Raw genomic sequence first — 18375 nt, 5'->3', positions numbered from 1 at the left:
AAACTAAATTAAATTTTGTTATTGCAAAGTACAATCTCTGAAATGAAATTGTCACTAGATAGGTTTAAGAGCAGATCAGACACTGCAGAAGAAAAGATCTGTGCTCCAAAAGAAGAAAAGTACAGAAAGAAAAGAGAAAACAAATAAAATATAAAGACTTTGGACTGAAAAGAGCACTTAAAAGCACTGGCTATTTTTGTAGAAGACCAAGATTTGAATCCCAGCACCCACATGGTGGCTAACAACTGTCTGTAACTCCAGTTCCAGGGAATCCAACACCTTCTTCTGTCCTCCACTGGCCCTGCATGACACAAGTGTACTTACACGCATGCAGGTACAACACTCATGCACATAAAATTAAAAATTATTTAAAAAATAAAAAGTCTTGTGGATTTCATGGAAGATCTTTCAACCCAGCACGTGTGACTGCAATCCTGGGGTAAAGATACTTCTAGATTTAATGAAAAATAAATATTCCTGTACATGAATGTTCTTCAAAGTTCTAGTAGAACCTTAGGGCTTAAAGATGAACAATTATTCACAGACAAGTAAATGGATAAACTACAGAATGCTATTTGGCAGTTGAAGGGAGCCACTGTCAGAAGATATCATCATGAATATCAAAACCATAGTGAATGACATCTCAAAGCACAGGAAAAACATACTGCTTAATTTCACGCACATGGAGTTCTAGAACAAGGAAACAAAACTTTAGTGACATAAACTAGATCCTAGAGCCCATGTTGGGGAAGCTTGACTGAAAAGAGGTAGAGAGGATTTGAAAGGTGTGGAAATTTCTATACTTCTATTGGGGTGGTGATTACACAAGTACACACTTCTGTCAGAACTTAGCAAACTGTTTCCAAAATGGAAGAATTTTATTTCTGAAAAATGTAATCTGAGTCTTAAAGGGGGATAGAGCTTTTAGAAAAATGAGAAAATCTTTCCATATAAGGAAATTATCAGTGATTTTAGAAAACTTTCATTCAATTATTTTTTAAAAGTCACTTGGGGATGGGAGATGGTTCAGTGGATAAAGTGCTTTCCAACTTAAGCGTGAAGATATGAATTCAAATCCATAGAACCCATGTAAAACCAGGCATGGTAGTATGTAATCCTAGCACTCTCATAGCAACTTGCAGTGAGCTGGAAGATAGGGTCATCACTGGAAGCTCCTGGGCCAGCTAGCCTGGCTTACATAGTTATTATGAAGAACAAAGAGATCCTTTCTGAAATACCTGAGGTTGTCCTCTGACCTCCACATATGTCATGGCATGCAGGAGCCTGCACTCACATACATCATACATACAACTTTTATTTATTTTTATTTTATGTGTATGAGAGTAATGACTGCATGTACATAAATGCACCTGTGTTGTGCAGTAAGAGGGCAACAGATCCTCTGGAACTGGAGTTATGGACAGTTGTTAGGTGCCATGTGGGTACTGGGATTTGAACCCTAGTCTTCTTCAAGAATAGCAGTGCTCTAAACCACTGAGCCATCTCTCCAGCCCTGGCATATAATTTTTTATTGAAAAATTTCATTGAAAAGATGAATAGACTCCAGATTTCCATTAAAAAGTCTGCAAATGCAAGATATTTTATCATATTTACCTATAAAGAGAGAAAGCATAGACTTTTTTACTTCAGTTAGTGCATCTCAATTTCCTTATTCTTTTTTTAATATTTTATTTTTTTATTTTATGTGTATGCATGTATTGCCTACATGTAGATAAGTGCACCGGTGTCTTGCAATGCTCATGGAGGACAGAAGAGGCTGTTGGATCCCCTGGAACTGGAATTACAGACAGTTTTTAGCTACCATGTGGGTGCTGGGATTTGAACCTAGGTCTTCTCCAAGAACAGCAGTGCTCTTAACCACTGAGCCATCTCTCCAGCCTTGGCATATAATTTTTTATTGAAAAATTTCATTGAAAAGATGAGTAGACTCAGACTTTCATTGAAAAGGTGAGTAGACTTCAGAAGCAAGATATTTTATCATATTTACCTACAAATAGAGAAAGCATAGACTTTTTTACTTCAATTAGTGTATCTCAATTTACTTGATCTTATTATTGGAATGTCATGTGTGCCATAGTGAGCATGAAAGTCAGAGGATAATTTTGTGGAGTTAGTTTGCTCTATCCACCTTTAAGTGCATTCTAGAGATCAAACTCAGGTTACCTAGCTTTTTTGAAAAGAGCCTTTACAGGCCAAGTCATCTCACAAGCCCACAGATCTAGGGTTTTATTCAGCTGTAGATACTGATTTAGGAAATTTAGGGTAGGGCCTGATATTCTGCCATGAAGTCAACATTACTGATTCATCTACTACAGTAAGTGGCACGGACAGACTACTCTCTAGGCACCGATGAGGTATATCGAATGTCAGCTTGGTCCATTAGTTTCCAAGATCTATGGGATCCATTCCTTCCATCAGTTCCAGAATAGTACTTAACACAGAAAGCTAACCCAGCACTCTTCCGATTTGTGAATGTAAACAGAAAAATGCTTACGACGTTGTGAAAAGAAACAGTGGCCTTACCTCAGCAGCCCTGTGTTCAAGTCCCTGGTTGGTTTCTAACGAACTGTGATAAAGGGTTAGGCAGCTCAAGGCTGCAAATGAGAGCAGAGTTTCCTGTTTCTCCTCCAAAGCTGTTGTGAAAGATTACAAAAGAAATGTAAGCGAAAGTATTAGCAGGAACTGGGGCCTAAGAAAGGCTTTTAAAAAGTCAAGCAGATGACGAAAGCAAATTTACATACTACTGAGAGGGCAAAAAAAGCAGTTTAAGGAAGGGGCGGGGCCTAAAGACAAGAGGTGGGGCTTCGGGAGTATCCTCCGTGGATGTGCACGGAATGTACCATATTGTGGGGAGGGGAGGCCCATAAGAAATACTGAAAGAAAAGAAGCTTCGCCCGTAGAATCGCTCCTAAATCAAGACATCTAAGTAGCAACTTTTTTCTCATTCCCTGCGTCCACGGCCACGAACCTGGACGTTCAGGGAACTTGGTTCGGTCTCCTGGTTTCAAAGCGTTCGCTGCCCACGCCAGTGGGTGCCCTTCTCGCACCCGGAGCCCCGCGCCTCGCGGTGGGCCTTTCCCAACCCGGCCGGGGCCGGGTTCCCACTCCCGGGAAGGAGGCGGGACGGACTGGTCCATGTGCGCTCCACACGAAGGGGCGCGCGAGCGGCGGGGCGAGCGCGGGAGCGGCGCGGACTGGCGCCTCCGGGGTGCGGGCGGGACGCGGCTTGGTTGGCTGCTGCCGCTGGTGGCTGGGTGAACTCGGGCGGGCTCAGCGCTGCTCTCCCAGCGGGCCGCTCGCGGTGGCTCTGGCGGCGGGGGCGGGGCGGAGCGGTGCCGTCTGCGCTGCCGCGGCCGCGGGGCGACGGAAACAATAGTGCGGGAGCTGGAGCAGCGGACGGCGGCAGCCGGCGGATCTGACGGTAAAGACGCGTCGCCTGCTCCCCAGCGCCGGTGCCCGGACGGACGGACCGACGGCCGCAGCCCCGGAACCGGAGCCCCGCGGACCCGACACTCTCGAGTGGGCGGCGGCGCCTTGGATTCGCAGCGTCCCGGGACCGCGCCGCTGTCCCCTCTCGGGATCCTCCGGCCGCGGCCGATCGGTGCGTGGTGTCGCTGTCCGGGTCTGGACGGGCCCGGACCCTCCCCGGGTCCGCGTCCCAGCGCGCGTTCCTGCCCAGAGCTCGGGTGGGAAGCCGGTAACGCCGAGTTAACGGGACCAAGTTGGCAGAGCCGAGTCCCCAGCGGCTGCTCGCTGCCCGGACCCTGGTCAAGTTGGTTGACAGACCCGGTGGCCGCGTGGGTCTTTAAGCTGTTGGGGCTCAGATCACGGGAGGACTGAACTGCCTCTGACCTTTCCTTTAGTTCGTCTTGACCCGAAGCCCGGGCGGCCGGGGCACTCGGACATAGAATCACCATGGTCAGGCTTTTTAGTAGCTGTTTTCTCGTAATAAAACTGATACTGAACTCCCAAGTATGGCGATGCCTGTTGGATGGGGCTGTTGCAAACACCATCTTTCTAGAAGTTCTCAGAATTGCAGGCCACAGTGGCAAGTTCTTGAAATTGTGTAACTTTTGCCTTTTCTGTTTCTTCATAGGGGCACTATGAGCGAAGAGGAGCAGTTTGTAAACATTGATTTGAATGATGACAACGTTTGCAGTGTTTGTAAACTGGGAACAGACAAAGAAACACTCTCCTTCTGTCACATTTGTTTTGAGCTAAATCTTGAGGGTGAGTTAGTTCGCAGTGGGGTTTTAATCGCATGCCATGAACTTCATACAACTTAACTTAACGCTGAGCAGGGAGGGTAGAGCTGTAAATTCTTGCGTGCTCAGAAATTATCCTAAGTGTGAAGGTCTCTTAAAGAAAAGATTTTCTGGTTTTCTGGAAATGAAGACGCCAGAATTAAGACAGTTATGAATTGAGTGAATCTTTGTTTTTAAAACCACCTACACCCATAACTTCATTTTTAGTAATATGAAACGAGATATGACAAACGTTTTCTGGTTGAGAAGTTATGAGGCTGTCAGATTTTTAAAGGCCAGGTATGTCTCTTGTATTAACATGACCATTAACACTGGTGGGCTGGTGTAATTTCATTCCTTTGAACCTGAACTATTAGTCCCCAGTTTTCTCATCATGTAGAGAAATGTTTCTAAAATTCTAGGTAACATCCTTTCGGTAACATTTTATCATGTAGAGAAATGTTTCTAAAATTCTAGATTACATCCTTCTGTAACATTTTATACCTGAAGGGATTTTTAAATTTTCTTTGTAGTAATATCACTAAGATTATATGGACAATTTCTCAAGATTAAATCTCTTGCTGAATTTTGGATTAATGCAGTTAACTTGTCCATGGATACCAGTAGCTTGTTTCTAAGAAACGTGGGCTGTTAGTTTAATCTTCACACTGTCATTCTGAAACCCCGATTGTTTCAGATACATATGAATCACACTGAAAGGAAACCTTACCTTCCTGCAAAAATAAGAACTTGGCAGTAATTTGAATTTGGGGTTGTGAATATATTTGTTAGTAGAGACCTTAATTAGACTTAGATTTTAGACAGTTTCAAAAGAGCATGTTGTCTTGTGCTGGACTATGTATTTGAAGAGTTTCAGGATCTTTACTTTGACTGTTTAGAGGTATGAAATGTTCATAGTTAAACACACATAGAGACACGTGCACTGTGATCATAGGCTTGTTAGGACTTGTTACTCAGAATAGTGTGGCATAGAGCATCATAGATTTCCTGTGAGTTGAGTAGAATGCCTATAACTTGGGCTTTAATAAATGTAATTACAACTAATTTCAAAAGGATGACTTAAAAATGGGATTTTTCTGTAGCATTTCGTTGCCATGTTCTTTATCGTGCTGTGGTCTTTGAAAGTAATTCCTTGTCAAAGTTTGCACTTGTGTTGGGCAAAGATTGTAAAAAATATCAACTGCATGCTCTGTATTTTCCATGTTAGAAACTGAGGGTCCAGTGGTTGGACTCCTCTGGGGTGCTGTAGTGGTGACAGCAAGCTGTTGTTATGTGCCAAGCACGTCTGTGCCAAGCACTGTACTAAACTTCTTACTGGATTATCTTAATTCAGAATAGCTCTGGGATGACTGCTGTTATTCCTCATTTTGATTGTGATGGAACTGAATCTTAGAGAGTGAAGAAATGCACTTTGAAGTCACATAGGTATTGATTGGCAATCCTGGGCTTTGAAGCTCGATTATCTTGATCTTGTGTATGCGATCTTAAATCCATTGATATGCTGTCCATAGTTAATTGTAGGACTGTTAGAAATCTCTCCTCCTGAATCCTAATTGGTTGTTTGTTCAACCAGCTTTTCCTAACCAGTGCTCCCTGCTAAATGAATCATGCCATAATAAAAACATTGCAGAATTTTTCATAATTGATTTTAGTCTTTAAAATATTCTTTGTAACTGAATTATAAACATTTTAGCTCTATCAAGTATGATATAGGGACAGTGTTTTTGAAATAGTAATTGCCTATCAATGTAAAAGACAAAAGCTGTTCTCAATATGGATTAGAACTATTTTACCTTCTATGTAGATTCTAGGTATTGAAACACTAATTTAACTTTTGTGGAGAAAATTAGAATTATACCTATGAGCTATTATTATTAACATTTTGATCAATTTAGTGTCATAAGATTGTTGTCAGAAAATGGAGAAATGATTTCCATAAATTTCAGGTTTTATAACAGTACCCAGGTTTCAAAGAAAAATCAATGGAGGGCCGGTAAGATGGCTCAGTGGGTAAAGGTGCTTGCTGCCAAGCCTGATAACCCGAGTTCAATCCCTGGGACCCACATGATAGAAGGAGAGAATATACTCATGAAAATTGTCCTCTGGCCTCCACCTGTGTTCTGATGTGTGCTCACCCACACACAAATAAAGAAAATGGAATAAAAGTGTTTTTTAAAAAATCATTTTTAATATTTTGTTGTAAGGAACAAAGTCTAAGTCAGGAAAGTACACATGTGGATTAGAGGGGTTGAGGTTTTCGGTTTTGTTTGAGTTATGAATTGTTATGAATTTGTTATTTAATTTTCTGAAGCTCTAATTTTAGATGCTGATACTTCAACAGCAATCATCATAGGTGCTGGCACTCAGGTCTTTATTTCTAAATTCCATTTGCCACTTGAAGAAAGCAGGACTTCCTAGGGATGTGGCTAACTCAAGATCTGGGACAGGGAAAGGCAAAAGGTGATACAGAGGCATTCTGTCAGGTGACAGGAGGCGCTCTGAGACTGAGGGATTGAAAAACAAGTGGGAGTCAACAGAGGCTCTCAAAAGATAAAGGGAAGGAACCGGCCTTCCTTAAGAATGTTAGGAGATAGAGGAGAAATATTATATTTTCACTTTTAATATATTTGTTAAATCATGATCAATAGAGGCTAAAACTACTGGGTGAAATTTTGGGGGAAAGAAGACATTCACAGACCCTCCAGATGTCACCCCACAGGTTAATTAGTACAAGTAGAATAGATCAGAGATTCTCCAGCTGATTATACATAGCCCCTTGACCTCAGTTTCTAAAATGCAGATTCTGATTCCCCAGGTTTGGGGTGAAGCCTGAGACCACTCATTTCTGATAAGCTCCCAAACTGAGCCCTGATTACTCATTTATGGATGCTCTGCAAATTGTCAGGGATTAAAGATTTCTCACACCTCCAAAAAAATCGTTTTTAAAAAAAGGGGATCTAATCACTTGTCAGAAAAATTATAGGTACATTCTTCATCTTTGTTAACGGGCATTTAAAAATATTATTTCAGTTTTCTTGCCACTCTCAAGTTCTTAGCATATTGCCAGCCAGTAGACTGTAAGAGAGACTGTTTTTTAAATTTCATTTCAATTTTTGTGATTTTCATACAATATAGTTTGATAGTAGATCCTTTACCCTATCCGCACCATCCCACTGACCCTGGCCCAATTCGATGTACTGGTAAGAGGCGCTGTTTTAAAAAATTTACCTCTGCTAGTTTAGTATAATTTTCTTTATAGCATGCTAATATTGCTGTTAACTGATCTCTTAACAAAAAAAATTTGCTGTCAACCGTTTTGCTTTTTTTCTGCAATAAGGCTTAGTATCTTAAGGAATAATTGCAATTAGGCTAGTTTTGAGTTCACACATTGGTTTAAAAAAATAACATTTTATGCAGTTTGGAGTGCTTGCATCAAATCAGCACTGGTCTCCTGATAATTGGCCTCTTGTTTAGAAGCTGTGTGCATGCATACATTTCTACAAAACAAAGACAAAGGAAGAAAGAATTAACAACAGTCTGATCTTGTTGAAGGGGGTTTGTATTCTAAGCATGGCTCTAAGTTGTCTTTTCTCTGTGGCTTCACAGTAAATGAAAGGAACGGGGTACCTACTAACTTTATGCACTTGTAAGCTACAGGTCTGTTCCTCAAAAACCCAAGAAATACTTCAAGGGCTTAAATCATTAAATATTCAGAAGCCTAACTTTGTAAACTCCTAACTCACCATTGGAATCATTTATCTGCTTGTAGATTAGGAGACAGATGCATAAACTCTCTAAACTTGTGGCCTAACATTGACCTTGAGATACCTGATCACTTCCTTGAGTGACCAAGTACTCTCATAGCATCTAGTTCAGAGTGTTAAAATCTCCATAACTGTTGAATAACCACATCACCACTAAACTGAAACCTAGAAGAAAGCCCAGAGGGCTGGGAGCCAGTAATGAACCTCAGCTGTAATGTCCAGTCAGCAATGGGCTTGTAGGTAGACCTAGGCGTCTCTAATTCCTTTACGTTCTGGCTTCTCAGTTGTAGCTCATTTATGCCTTCGTATAAGTAACTTGCTTTCTTTTCTGCAGAGAACAACTTTGAGATGACTAGCCCAGTTCCTCTTACACCAGATGTTTGGGTGTAAATGGGCTTCATGGCTGAGCTGTAAGCCGGTGCCTGGCCTCTCTATAGTCTGTTGTCTTCTGTCTCCCTGACTTCCTATTCATTCATGGAAGCAGAAGCAGATCCAGCTCCTGAATCTCTCCAACAAGCAAAATCTGTATTTTCTCTTCATAAGGGTCAGGTGAGCCCAGTGCTCACTTTCATTCTCCCTCCATTCTGTGCCTTTGACCATAGCACTGCTCATGGTCAGTAATAAAGGACCAGTTTGAAGCTTAGTGTTAAATCCTTGATTTAACTTGGGAGTCAGAACTGGTTATTTCCTGTTTAAGCTCTTCCATTCTTCCTTCATGTCCATCTCCTAATATTCTAGCATCTTTCTACCCAAGGAAAGAGACCTGCTTGAGGCCCATAAACAGCAAACTCCATCTGACCTCTCAGCCTTTCTGTATGTATTGTTCTCACAAAGAGGCAACACCGTATGTTAAGATTAACTAAAAGTAGCATTTTTATTATTAAAGCATTTTATTATTATTTTATTATTTATTAAAGACTAGTATGGCTTCTGAACTTCCAGTGATATTTGATATACTTTCCCCCTTAACTGCCTTTTGTTGTCATAAATAACGACTGGTTTCGCTAGTAAAACCTCATTATATAGAGAGAAGAGGTGGGAGTGAATGTGGGCTTAATTGGTGATAAGTTATAGGATTTTTTTTTATAGAAAAGTAATTGAAACTAGACTCGGTGTATAGCTTAACTTAGAGCCCATGTATGAGGAGCCAGGCTCAAATTCTTACCCCCAACCTAACTGTAGTGACCTATTTATAATCACGTTAACTTTTCTCCTTAATTTATTAGTCTTAGTGACTCAGAAGTCTGGGTTAAGTTTAGATCACACACAGTAATATAAACACACAGTTTAGTTTTGAAGGTTTGTGTTTTGGGAATTAGGTTTGGCTGTATTTAATAGGAAATTTAAATAGAGAAGTAAAATCAAATGGAGGGGGTATTTCTGTCTGTCTGTCTGATCAAAAGAAGTTGAGGGCTAGTTAGTAAAGTGCTTGAGTAAGTCTGACGACCTGTGTTCAGTACTTATCACCCAGGTAAGCTAGGCATGGTGGAGTGTAATCCCAGCTCTGAGGAGGCAGAGACAGAAGGATTCTGCTGGCCAGTCCAGCCCAATCAGTGAGCTCCATGTTCATTGAGAGACCCTGCCTCAAAAAAAGAAGATGGAGAGTGATTGAAGAAAACACCTGACATCAGTATCTAGCTTGCACACACATGCATGTGCACACACAGACGTGTACATAGCATGCACAAAAAGAAGTTTGAGTTAGACAGTCGGGTATTGGTATAGCAGGTACATGGCAGAAAGCCCAAGCCTTCATGGTTTATTTTTTTCTGTTTTACTTTGCATCACACTTAATTTGCATCTTCAAGATTACCTCACAAGCCAGGGGAGGCCGCTGTTACTCCAGCCATTATTTCCTTATTCCCAGACAGAAATCAAAGTACTGTGTCAACATTGTCTGCTGTGTGGAAAATGGAGCTTTCACTTAAATTCCCAACCAATTTGCTGTTTATTTTACTGCCCTGTGTTCAAGAAAAACTGCTCCAAATAAAATTAATGTTTTACAAAGAAAGGTACAATAAGTAAATATTGAGTAGGCAACTAGTAAATTGGGCCCCAGGCTTTTTCAAATTTTTTTTATAGTGTTAGAAGTTGTACTATGCTGAAGGCAAGCTGTTTCAGATGTAGCTGTGTACTGATAAATCACATCTTGGAGTTTGAGCTAATGAGAGTTTAGCAGAACAGTGGATTGTATTCTGAGGACCAGCACGTAGCCATACTTAAAATGGTCTTGTTGCCAGAAGCTGTAAGAATTTTCAAATGTTTGACCCATCTCGGTTCCTAAAATGTGATGGTTAATGCTACCACACATGAAGAATGGTCCAGATGTTTAGTATTTAATTAGAACTAGTAAAGTTAACATTTGTAAGTTAATATATTATAAACTCAGAAAACCATCCCCAGCCTATGATCATGAAAGGCTAGGGCAGCGGTGCCCCTTTCCTGCTGCCTTTGCAGATTATTGACCGCTGAGCCTTTCGGCCACCGCCTACCACTGCTTTCATCATCACACAGCCCATCTTGCCACTTTCTCACTGGGTCCCCCCCTCAAGATACCTGCCTTAGCCCTGCCATGCTGATTCCTAGATGTTACCTACAGGACAGTTTAATGTTTATTTCTTCCTCTTGAATTATTATTTCAAGGTCTAGTTAAAAGGCTCAACTCTACTTATTATTGGTCCAGGAGTATCTGCAGTGGCACGTGGATGTTTTTCATTGGTCCTGATGCTTGAATGAAACTGCAGAGTAGCTGATGCAGGTGACCAGGATCACTTGTTCCTACTTTGTACCGTTGAGGTCTAAAGACTCCACACAGTAACACACACTCCAGAGTAAGACCACTGGATTCAAATCCCATTTACTGTATGACTCTGAGCAAGTTCATCACCTACATTATTCAGTCAGTTCATCTGGCCCATTTACATTTTCCACAGGAAATGACTAACCCTCTCACCTAGTGATAATCTGTAGCAAAACTGCCAATAGACATGAATGGGAAAATTGGCATCTCTTCCCTTATGAACTGAGTTTTTAAGTATATCCCAGCATTTAACCATAGCAAACATGTAACTGCTTCCATCTTGGCAAAGAAGTGAGGAGTAATTGCTGTTTATAAGCAGCAAAATGAAGATAAGTAAAGTTGCCTTCTGGTCACATAGATAACAAATGACACAGGAGCTCACACCCAGTCTGTGATGTCAGCGCTGTTAGACCTGCTGTTTCCTTTGACTTTCTCACATTTACATTGACTGAACTTGTAGACTAAGCCTTCTGATAGCAGCACTCTCTTACAGGTTTTCCCAGGACTTCTGAGGAATCCTGTCAGACTGCTTTCTACTATGCTGTGTTGTATTGTTTTAAAAAAACATATTGGCATGTTTTGTCCTGTTGTGCCCTTCTTGCCTCACCCCTGGTCTTTCATGATATCTACCAGATAATCTTCTAACTCCCTCTCTCTCTCCCCTCGAGCTGTACGTCTATATGCAGCTAATTTTAGACATCTTCACTGTATAATCAGTCCATGAGTACCTCAGACTGCAAGTCTGAAAGTAAATTATTCTACCACCCCATACACCATTTGGGAACGAACAGATATAATAAGTGAATCCTTTCTCATGTCTGCAACCAAGACTGTTGATGTTAGAATTAAGTATGGGCAAGGTAAAGTTCCATGGAAAGACTATCTTAATTCTGTAAAAAGTTAAATTTCTCAGCTACACCTGGTGGTTCATACTTAACAACTCCAGCACTCAGGAGCATGAGGCAGGAGAATTTCAGTGAGTTCGAGGCCGGCTTAAGATACAGAGTCAGACCCTGTCTCAAAGAAACAGACAAATTACTCAAGATGAGCAGTCCGCCTGCCCTTCCTATGCCTCTCCCATCAACACCTACCTTCAATATCATACCTTTCCTGGAACGCTTTTCCTCATGGAAAATTGACACTTTGCTATCATCACTTGCTTGTAGATTTGTGCTATACACCCTCTCTTCCTCTTCCTGTGCGTAATTTCATAAGGACTAGGTTGGAGTCTGCTTTATTTACTGGTGTCTATTCAGCCCCAGAAGGACCAACAGAGTAGTGAATGAATATTCCATAAGCGAATTAATCTAAATGAGATTTTATTTTTTTAATATTTTATTAATTATTTTTATGTGTATGTGTGTATTGCCTACATGTACATAAGTGCACCCCTGTCGTGCCGTGCCTGCGGAGGACAGAAGAGGCTGTCGGACCCCCCCTGAAACTGGAGTTACGGACAGTTGTTAGCTGCCATGTAGGTGCTGGAATTCGAACCTGGCTTTGTCTGCAAAAGCAGCCAGTGCTTTTAATTGCGAAGTCATCTCTCCGAACCACCAAGCATGATATTTTTAATTTGCCTTTAAAGTTTGTTTTTTTTTTTCCTTTAAACTGGCCCACAAGGAAACTTTTATCCATTCACTGAATTCCATGAGATCTTTTTGGAATCTTCTAACAATTTGTGAATCTTACCAATATAATGGACAAGACATATCCTCTATTCAGAGTAATGATACACTATAGCTAGTCCTAGCAATTATGTCCAGTTATCTTATTTAAATGGAGTTTTCTTTAAAAAAAATAGTATTTTGCCCTAAACATACAGCAAATGCTTTTGAGCAAGAGGTCTCTGGAATGCATCATTTGTCACATAGTAACACTGCTTCTGGGCACTGCCACAGAGGACTGCCCACTCACAGTGGCTACACAGGAGCATCCTATGACCCCAAGATCTTTTAAATCTCTGATGAGGCAAACACATAGATTGTACTGCCCAAATACCTGGTTAATAAGAGTATCATAAATAACAAGATTTCTGTAAATGTATAAAAATGATTTTCCAGCTCAAAGTCATAGTTTAGTCACCCCAATATTCTGACAAAAATGCCTTGTGAGCTATGTGAAAGTGTGTCAAATCTAGATTGAAAGTTGTTTTTTTTTTTTTTTTTGGGGGGGGGGGGATTGAAAGTCTTTAAGATGTAGGACAGAATTATTTCCAACAGCAGATACAGTTGTCATGCTTGAAATACTTTGTAGTGATTGTTCCTGGAAAGTTGATAAAAATCAACCACCCAGAGTTAAAAGGTACTTTTTCTGTTATGAAAAACTAATAATGACCTATGAAGAAAACAAAAATAGGCTTACCTCTTCTTTAAAGGGAATGAAATAGTGTCCTCTACTTGGAAGAATCTGGTCCAGCTGCTGCTTGGTGAGCACAGGATACCTGGCAAGCATACCCAACCACAGTCTGAAAGAAGATGCTGACTTCAGTTACAACCCTGGCTTCAATTATACCTACCCAAGCTTGGTGGCATGAAGCTAGCTAAAGCGCCACAAACTTCTTTGCCTGTCTCAATCTTTCCTCTACGTGTGAAACCTTTATGTCCCACCTCCTACTGGACCACTGTGCAGCTATTCCATACGTGTTTTGAATCAGAATTTCTTGAACTAAATTTATCTCCTGTGTATATCTGCATTTTCTTTCCTTTATTATTGTGGGAATTGGCCACATCTCTAAGAGGTTTGGCTCACTAGAGGTTAGTGTTGAGTTTAGTATTTGCATTTTAGTATGCCCAACAAACCCTTATACAAGTATCTATGGGCCAGGTTCTCTGAGACTTCACATGTAGATGAGGTGATGAGTTGGGGCTGAAAGCTGTTCATACTGCATAGCCTGACAGAGGATGGCTTTCTAGCCAGCAAAACAAATCAGCTGTGGCCTCGCAGCAGCCGTGCCACCTTGCTTGCTCCGTACTTACTGCACCATAAGCCAGGGGATGCCTTCTTACTTGTTTTACCTCAAGAAGCACTTAATTCCCCTCTCCCCTATCTATACCCCACTGCTACGCTTTCTCCCTTAGTAGCACTGAGAATGGTCTGTAAGTATAAATCTGATCATCCATCCATTTTCTTACAACTCTTCATTGAGTCCTTGCCATTTTCTTCAGGTTAAGGTGTTAGCTCTGATGTGGCGTCTAAAACATTGTATGACTAAGTACTTTTCTAAAGTACTGGAACTAAACCCAGGGTCTCATGTATGTCAGGCAGGTGCCCTGTCATTAAGCCATATCCCAGTCCTGTTTGTTTGTTTTTGTTTGTTTGTTTGTTTAATTTTACGTGTGTATGAGTGTATAAGTGCACCCGTGTTATTCAGTGCCCACGGAAGTCAGAAGAGGTCTTCAGATCCCCTGAAACTGGAGTAACAGACAGTTGCTAGCCTCCATATGGGTGCTGAGAACTGAACCCAGGTCCTCTGGAAGAGAAGCCAATGCTCTTAACCATTGAGCCATCTCTCCAGCCCACCAGTCCCTTCCTTTTTTTTAACTTTTTATTTTCAGACAGGGTCTCACTAATTTTCCCAGACTTCCCTTAGCCTTTTGAATAGCTGGGATCATAAACCTGCACTACCCAGCCCAGCATACCAAGAGCCTTCTTCCCTGGCTGCCTTCATCTCAGTTCCCCGCCATAGGAGATGTCAACTCCACTCTGTCTCCTTTTTGTGCCTTTGGTCATCTCACAGCCTCTCATGTCCCAAACATCATTCCTTTCTCCTTCTGTGCAGTTGTGGAGGTCTTGGAGTGTGTATTAAATGAGAGAGAATAAATATGAGGTCACTATGTGAGAGGGCTATTCTGACGTTGAGGAGAAATGGTGACAAAGGAACCCTGAGTAAATATAGGTAAACGTTGTATGTGATGTAAATGTTGACATTATAATTGAGGCTGAAATGGAGTTTGTTTGCATTTTGTCTGAAAAGATAAGATATTAAATGTGTTGGTATTACTGGGTACATGTTGAGTTGCTTCTCCACCAACAAAATGGTTTCCTGTTTTGTGGACATTGAAGTGTGAGCTGGTGCTGAGCTGGCCTTTCTGTAATAGCTTTTTCTACTCTAATATCCTTCATTTTCCTGCTGTTACAAGTGCTTTTGCCACAGTTTTGTTGATGGTAGTTGTTGTTTTTAAGCCAAAAGCACTTTACTCCTTAGCATCCTTCCCCTGATGCCCTTTTAAAAGTCTTTGGATTTCCGCAAGGGTTGCCAGATAAAACTCTACTGTGTTTGTGATTTTACTTTCGGGGTGTGTCTCTGTTCATTTGGAGGGTAAATACTCTGCTAGGTCCATTGTTGGAAGAGAATTCTCATAAAACAGTTTTAATCTTAAGATGTTTTGAGGATGGATACTTGTCTTTTACAATGTCAATGTCTTAATCTTTTTTGGTTTTACTTAATTAAAAGCCTCATTTGTCTTGGACTGAGGAGCACTAGTGTTCATTTTCAAACCACAATGTATTTGTTCTCAAGAACTTTTGTAATGTTTTAAATTTTCACTACTTAAAATGTGAAACATTTTGTTTTGCCCAAAGTCAGGTTTCTTTTCTCATTTAAATGAAGGTCAAAGTAAGCTTATTACTAAAGAGTCAAAATATAGGAAGCAAAAAGAATACAGGGATTCATAATGCAACTTATTACTAATCTCAGGGTTTCTACTACCAGATTGTCCACAGTCAGACTTGTGAGGAAAAATTATATTTAAAAAAGAAAATTTAGTACATATTACATATGCTACTTAATAACCAACATACTTAATACATTAGGAATGGTTTTTTGGTTTTTTTTTTTTTTTTTTTTTTTTTTTTTTTTTGGTCTTCTTGAGGCAGAGTCTCCCCTATACCCATAGCTGACCTGGAACTCACTATGGAGACCAGGCTGGCCTCAGTCTCACAGAGAGCCACCTGCCTCTACCACTCAAGTGCTGGGGTTAAAGGGATGAACCACGATGCCTGGCTACAGGAATATCTTTTGATGTTAGTCAGTAATTTACCACATCAGATTTTTACGGTTGTCTTCATGGCACCCTAGCCAGTATCCCCTTGATGTCTGTTTGGCCTGCTTCCAATTTATCAGCACTAAAACCAGACACAGCTCTTCTACTTGTCTGGTTAAATTCCTACTGTGTGGTAGCTTAAATTTCCAGGAGACTTGCGGGTAATAGGTAGGTCCTGATTTATAGACTTATCACTTGTTTTAATGTCCTCCACCACTACTAATTGACATCTTATACTCTGTCATTTAAAAATGATTTGTTTCATGATACAAAAGTTTTGTTGCCCTTAGTTTTCTGACTTTTTTGTCTGACTTAAAATTGTTTTTACCCTAGAATACTTTGATGCAGTTATGACCAGTAGTTACAGTATTTAAGGATCCCACCTAAGATAAAATTCAGGTTCCTAAGTATAAGTCAGAGCGCTGTTAACTCCAAAGATAACTTTCTGCCATCACTTCTGTGTAGTAATATTGTAAAAAGAAATAGTTATAGGAATCTTATTGAAATATAGATAAGCTGTGTGTGCTGCTAAAATACCACATTTATATAGTTCACATTGGTCTGAAACTTTTGATTTTAACTTTATATAGTACAATTAAATGCTGTTATAAAACACTTAATTCCTAACTAGAATTTCAGGATCAGTGATTCAAATATATAAAAGACATTGAGGGGTAGAATTGATATTTTATATATACTTTTGGATTTCTTTTTTTTTTCCTTAGTTTCTTTTTTAATATTTATTATTTTTATTTTTATGTTTATGAGTGTATTGCCTACATGTATGTGAGTGCACCCGTGTTGTGCAATGCTGTGGAGGTCAGAAGAGGGCTTCAGATTCCCCTGGAACTGGAGTTAAGGACGGTTCATAGCTGCCATGTGGGTGCTGGAAATCGGACCCGGGTACTCTGCAAGAGCAGTCAGTACTCTCAACCACTGAGCCATCTCTCCAGCCCTTCATGTTTCTTTCATCTGTTAGATGAGTTTCTCAGTCAGAACCTTAACAGGGCAGGTGGCAGTTCAGGAGGTAAAAGACAAGGACTTCCTTGGTTTCAGATCTGTGAAGTTACTTGGTCTTAATGATTTGTCCCCATTCATCTGGTTGTTATTAAAGCATTTTTCAGGCTCTCCTCATGCAACGTTTATCATTTTAACTTTATCGTTAAGAAACCGCTGCTTTTCCTGTAAGTTACTGTCTGTGTATGCCACTAGTAAGTGGGTATTTAAAACTGATAAATATGAGTACAGTGAAGTAAACATTTTTAGTGGAAAAATTGAGCACGGTTATTTGAGTCAACTGAATTATTAGCTTAAAACTTTTATGGCACAATTTTATTTCATTGTGCAATTTAAAATTATAATCTGAATTTCATGTATTTTAATGTACCAGAAAATCAAGCAGCCTTGTGTATTCATTATGGCTGTGAACTTAGTACCCTCCATTAATGTTAGTGAAGTATCAAAAAAAAAGCAGTGGTGGGTGGCTTCTATCTGTGTTGTCTTTCTAACGTCCTTCCACTGAATCAGTTACCTGCAGACAAGCTACCCTGTCCAAGTCAGGGAGGGCCCTGACCATAGTGTGTTCTTACATTTAAATGACTCTAAATTAAATAAAATTAGAAGCTGAGTTCCTCGGTCACACTAACCTCATTTCTGATATTAAATATCTCTTTGTGGCTGGTAACTATAGTATTGGATTGCTTAGACAGAGCATGTCTGTTATCACAGAAAGTTCTGGTGGGCATCACTAGTTAAAATGCAGGTGACCAAATTAGAAAGTAGAATGAAGTATGAATTTTTTTTGTACTCTTTTAGCAGTAAACAGTTGTTATGTAGGTGTGTTTTCCCAATTTCCCAACTGCTAGAATGAAAAAAGTAAAACTTACTGGGAGAAGGGTATTTTTTTTGTTTTGCTTTGTTTTTGACAAGTCGTTTACAATTTATACACACTATCACTACAAGAACCCACCCCTACTTTGGCTTATTTCATTATTAGATGTTGTGGTTTATCTTTTACCTTCTCTCAACTCCTAACTTACTAATGTTGTACCTTGTAATTGAAGTAAGCCGATTTGATGAACACATGAAACCTTTAACGTGGCATAACCATCCCTAAGCTGAAATCTGCTCTCTTAAGAGACCACCTGTTGGTGGTATGTATTTCTTTAAGGCAGTAATTCTCAAATGTGGGAAAGTTGCTGAATCCATCTGCCTATTGGCCTAGTGTGGTTGCCAATAATTCCATCTGCTGTCAGTGCAAAGATAAGCAATTACTTTACTTTCAAGCATTATGTCAAGAACTTGAGCATGACAGATTTTATTTAGTCATTTAAGTGACACTTTTGTTAGCTAGGTGTGAGAGGCAAAAGACTAGGACTGTCCTTTATCAAAGTTCTCTTTAAAGCACAAAGAACAACTGATACAGCTTTTTAAGAAGAAGAAACCTGTCTGTTCAGACTTAGGAAGGAAGCAGGTATCCCATT

General features: G+C 40.2%; 2 protein-coding genes across 2 annotated transcripts in view; one reads left to right on the top strand and one right to left on the bottom strand.

Moving 5' to 3' along the window:
- The window catches only part of LOC115072305 (WAS/WASL-interacting protein family member 1-like), a 39937-nt gene extending 35903 nt beyond the window's left edge, over positions 1 to 4034 (bottom strand). The window contains exons 1-2 of the mRNA XM_029569049.1: positions 2990 to 4034; positions 2545 to 2654 (exon numbers count right to left, since the gene is read on the bottom strand). Of these exons, the coding sequence (XP_029424909.1) occupies positions 2545 to 2654; positions 2990 to 4034 (1155 nt within the window). The remainder of the gene's footprint in view (positions 1 to 2544; positions 2655 to 2989) is intronic.
- CUNH21orf91 (chromosome unknown C21orf91 homolog) overlaps positions 3494 to 18375 on the top strand; it is a 27765-nt gene continuing 12883 nt past the window's right edge. The window contains exons 1-2 of the mRNA XM_008844407.3: positions 3494 to 3622; positions 4118 to 4251. Of these exons, the coding sequence (XP_008842629.1) occupies positions 4125 to 4251 (127 nt within the window). The 5' untranslated portion in view covers positions 3494 to 3622; positions 4118 to 4124. The remainder of the gene's footprint in view (positions 3623 to 4117; positions 4252 to 18375) is intronic.

This window comes from Nannospalax galili, unplaced genomic scaffold (assembly GCF_000622305.1).
Source record: "Nannospalax galili isolate Female #2095 unplaced genomic scaffold, S.galili_v1.0 scaffold972, whole genome shotgun sequence".
NCBI lineage: Eukaryota > Metazoa > Chordata > Mammalia > Rodentia > Spalacidae > Nannospalax > Nannospalax galili.
Note: the sequence above shows the minus strand (reverse complement) of the source record. Positions and strands in the feature narration are given on the sequence as shown.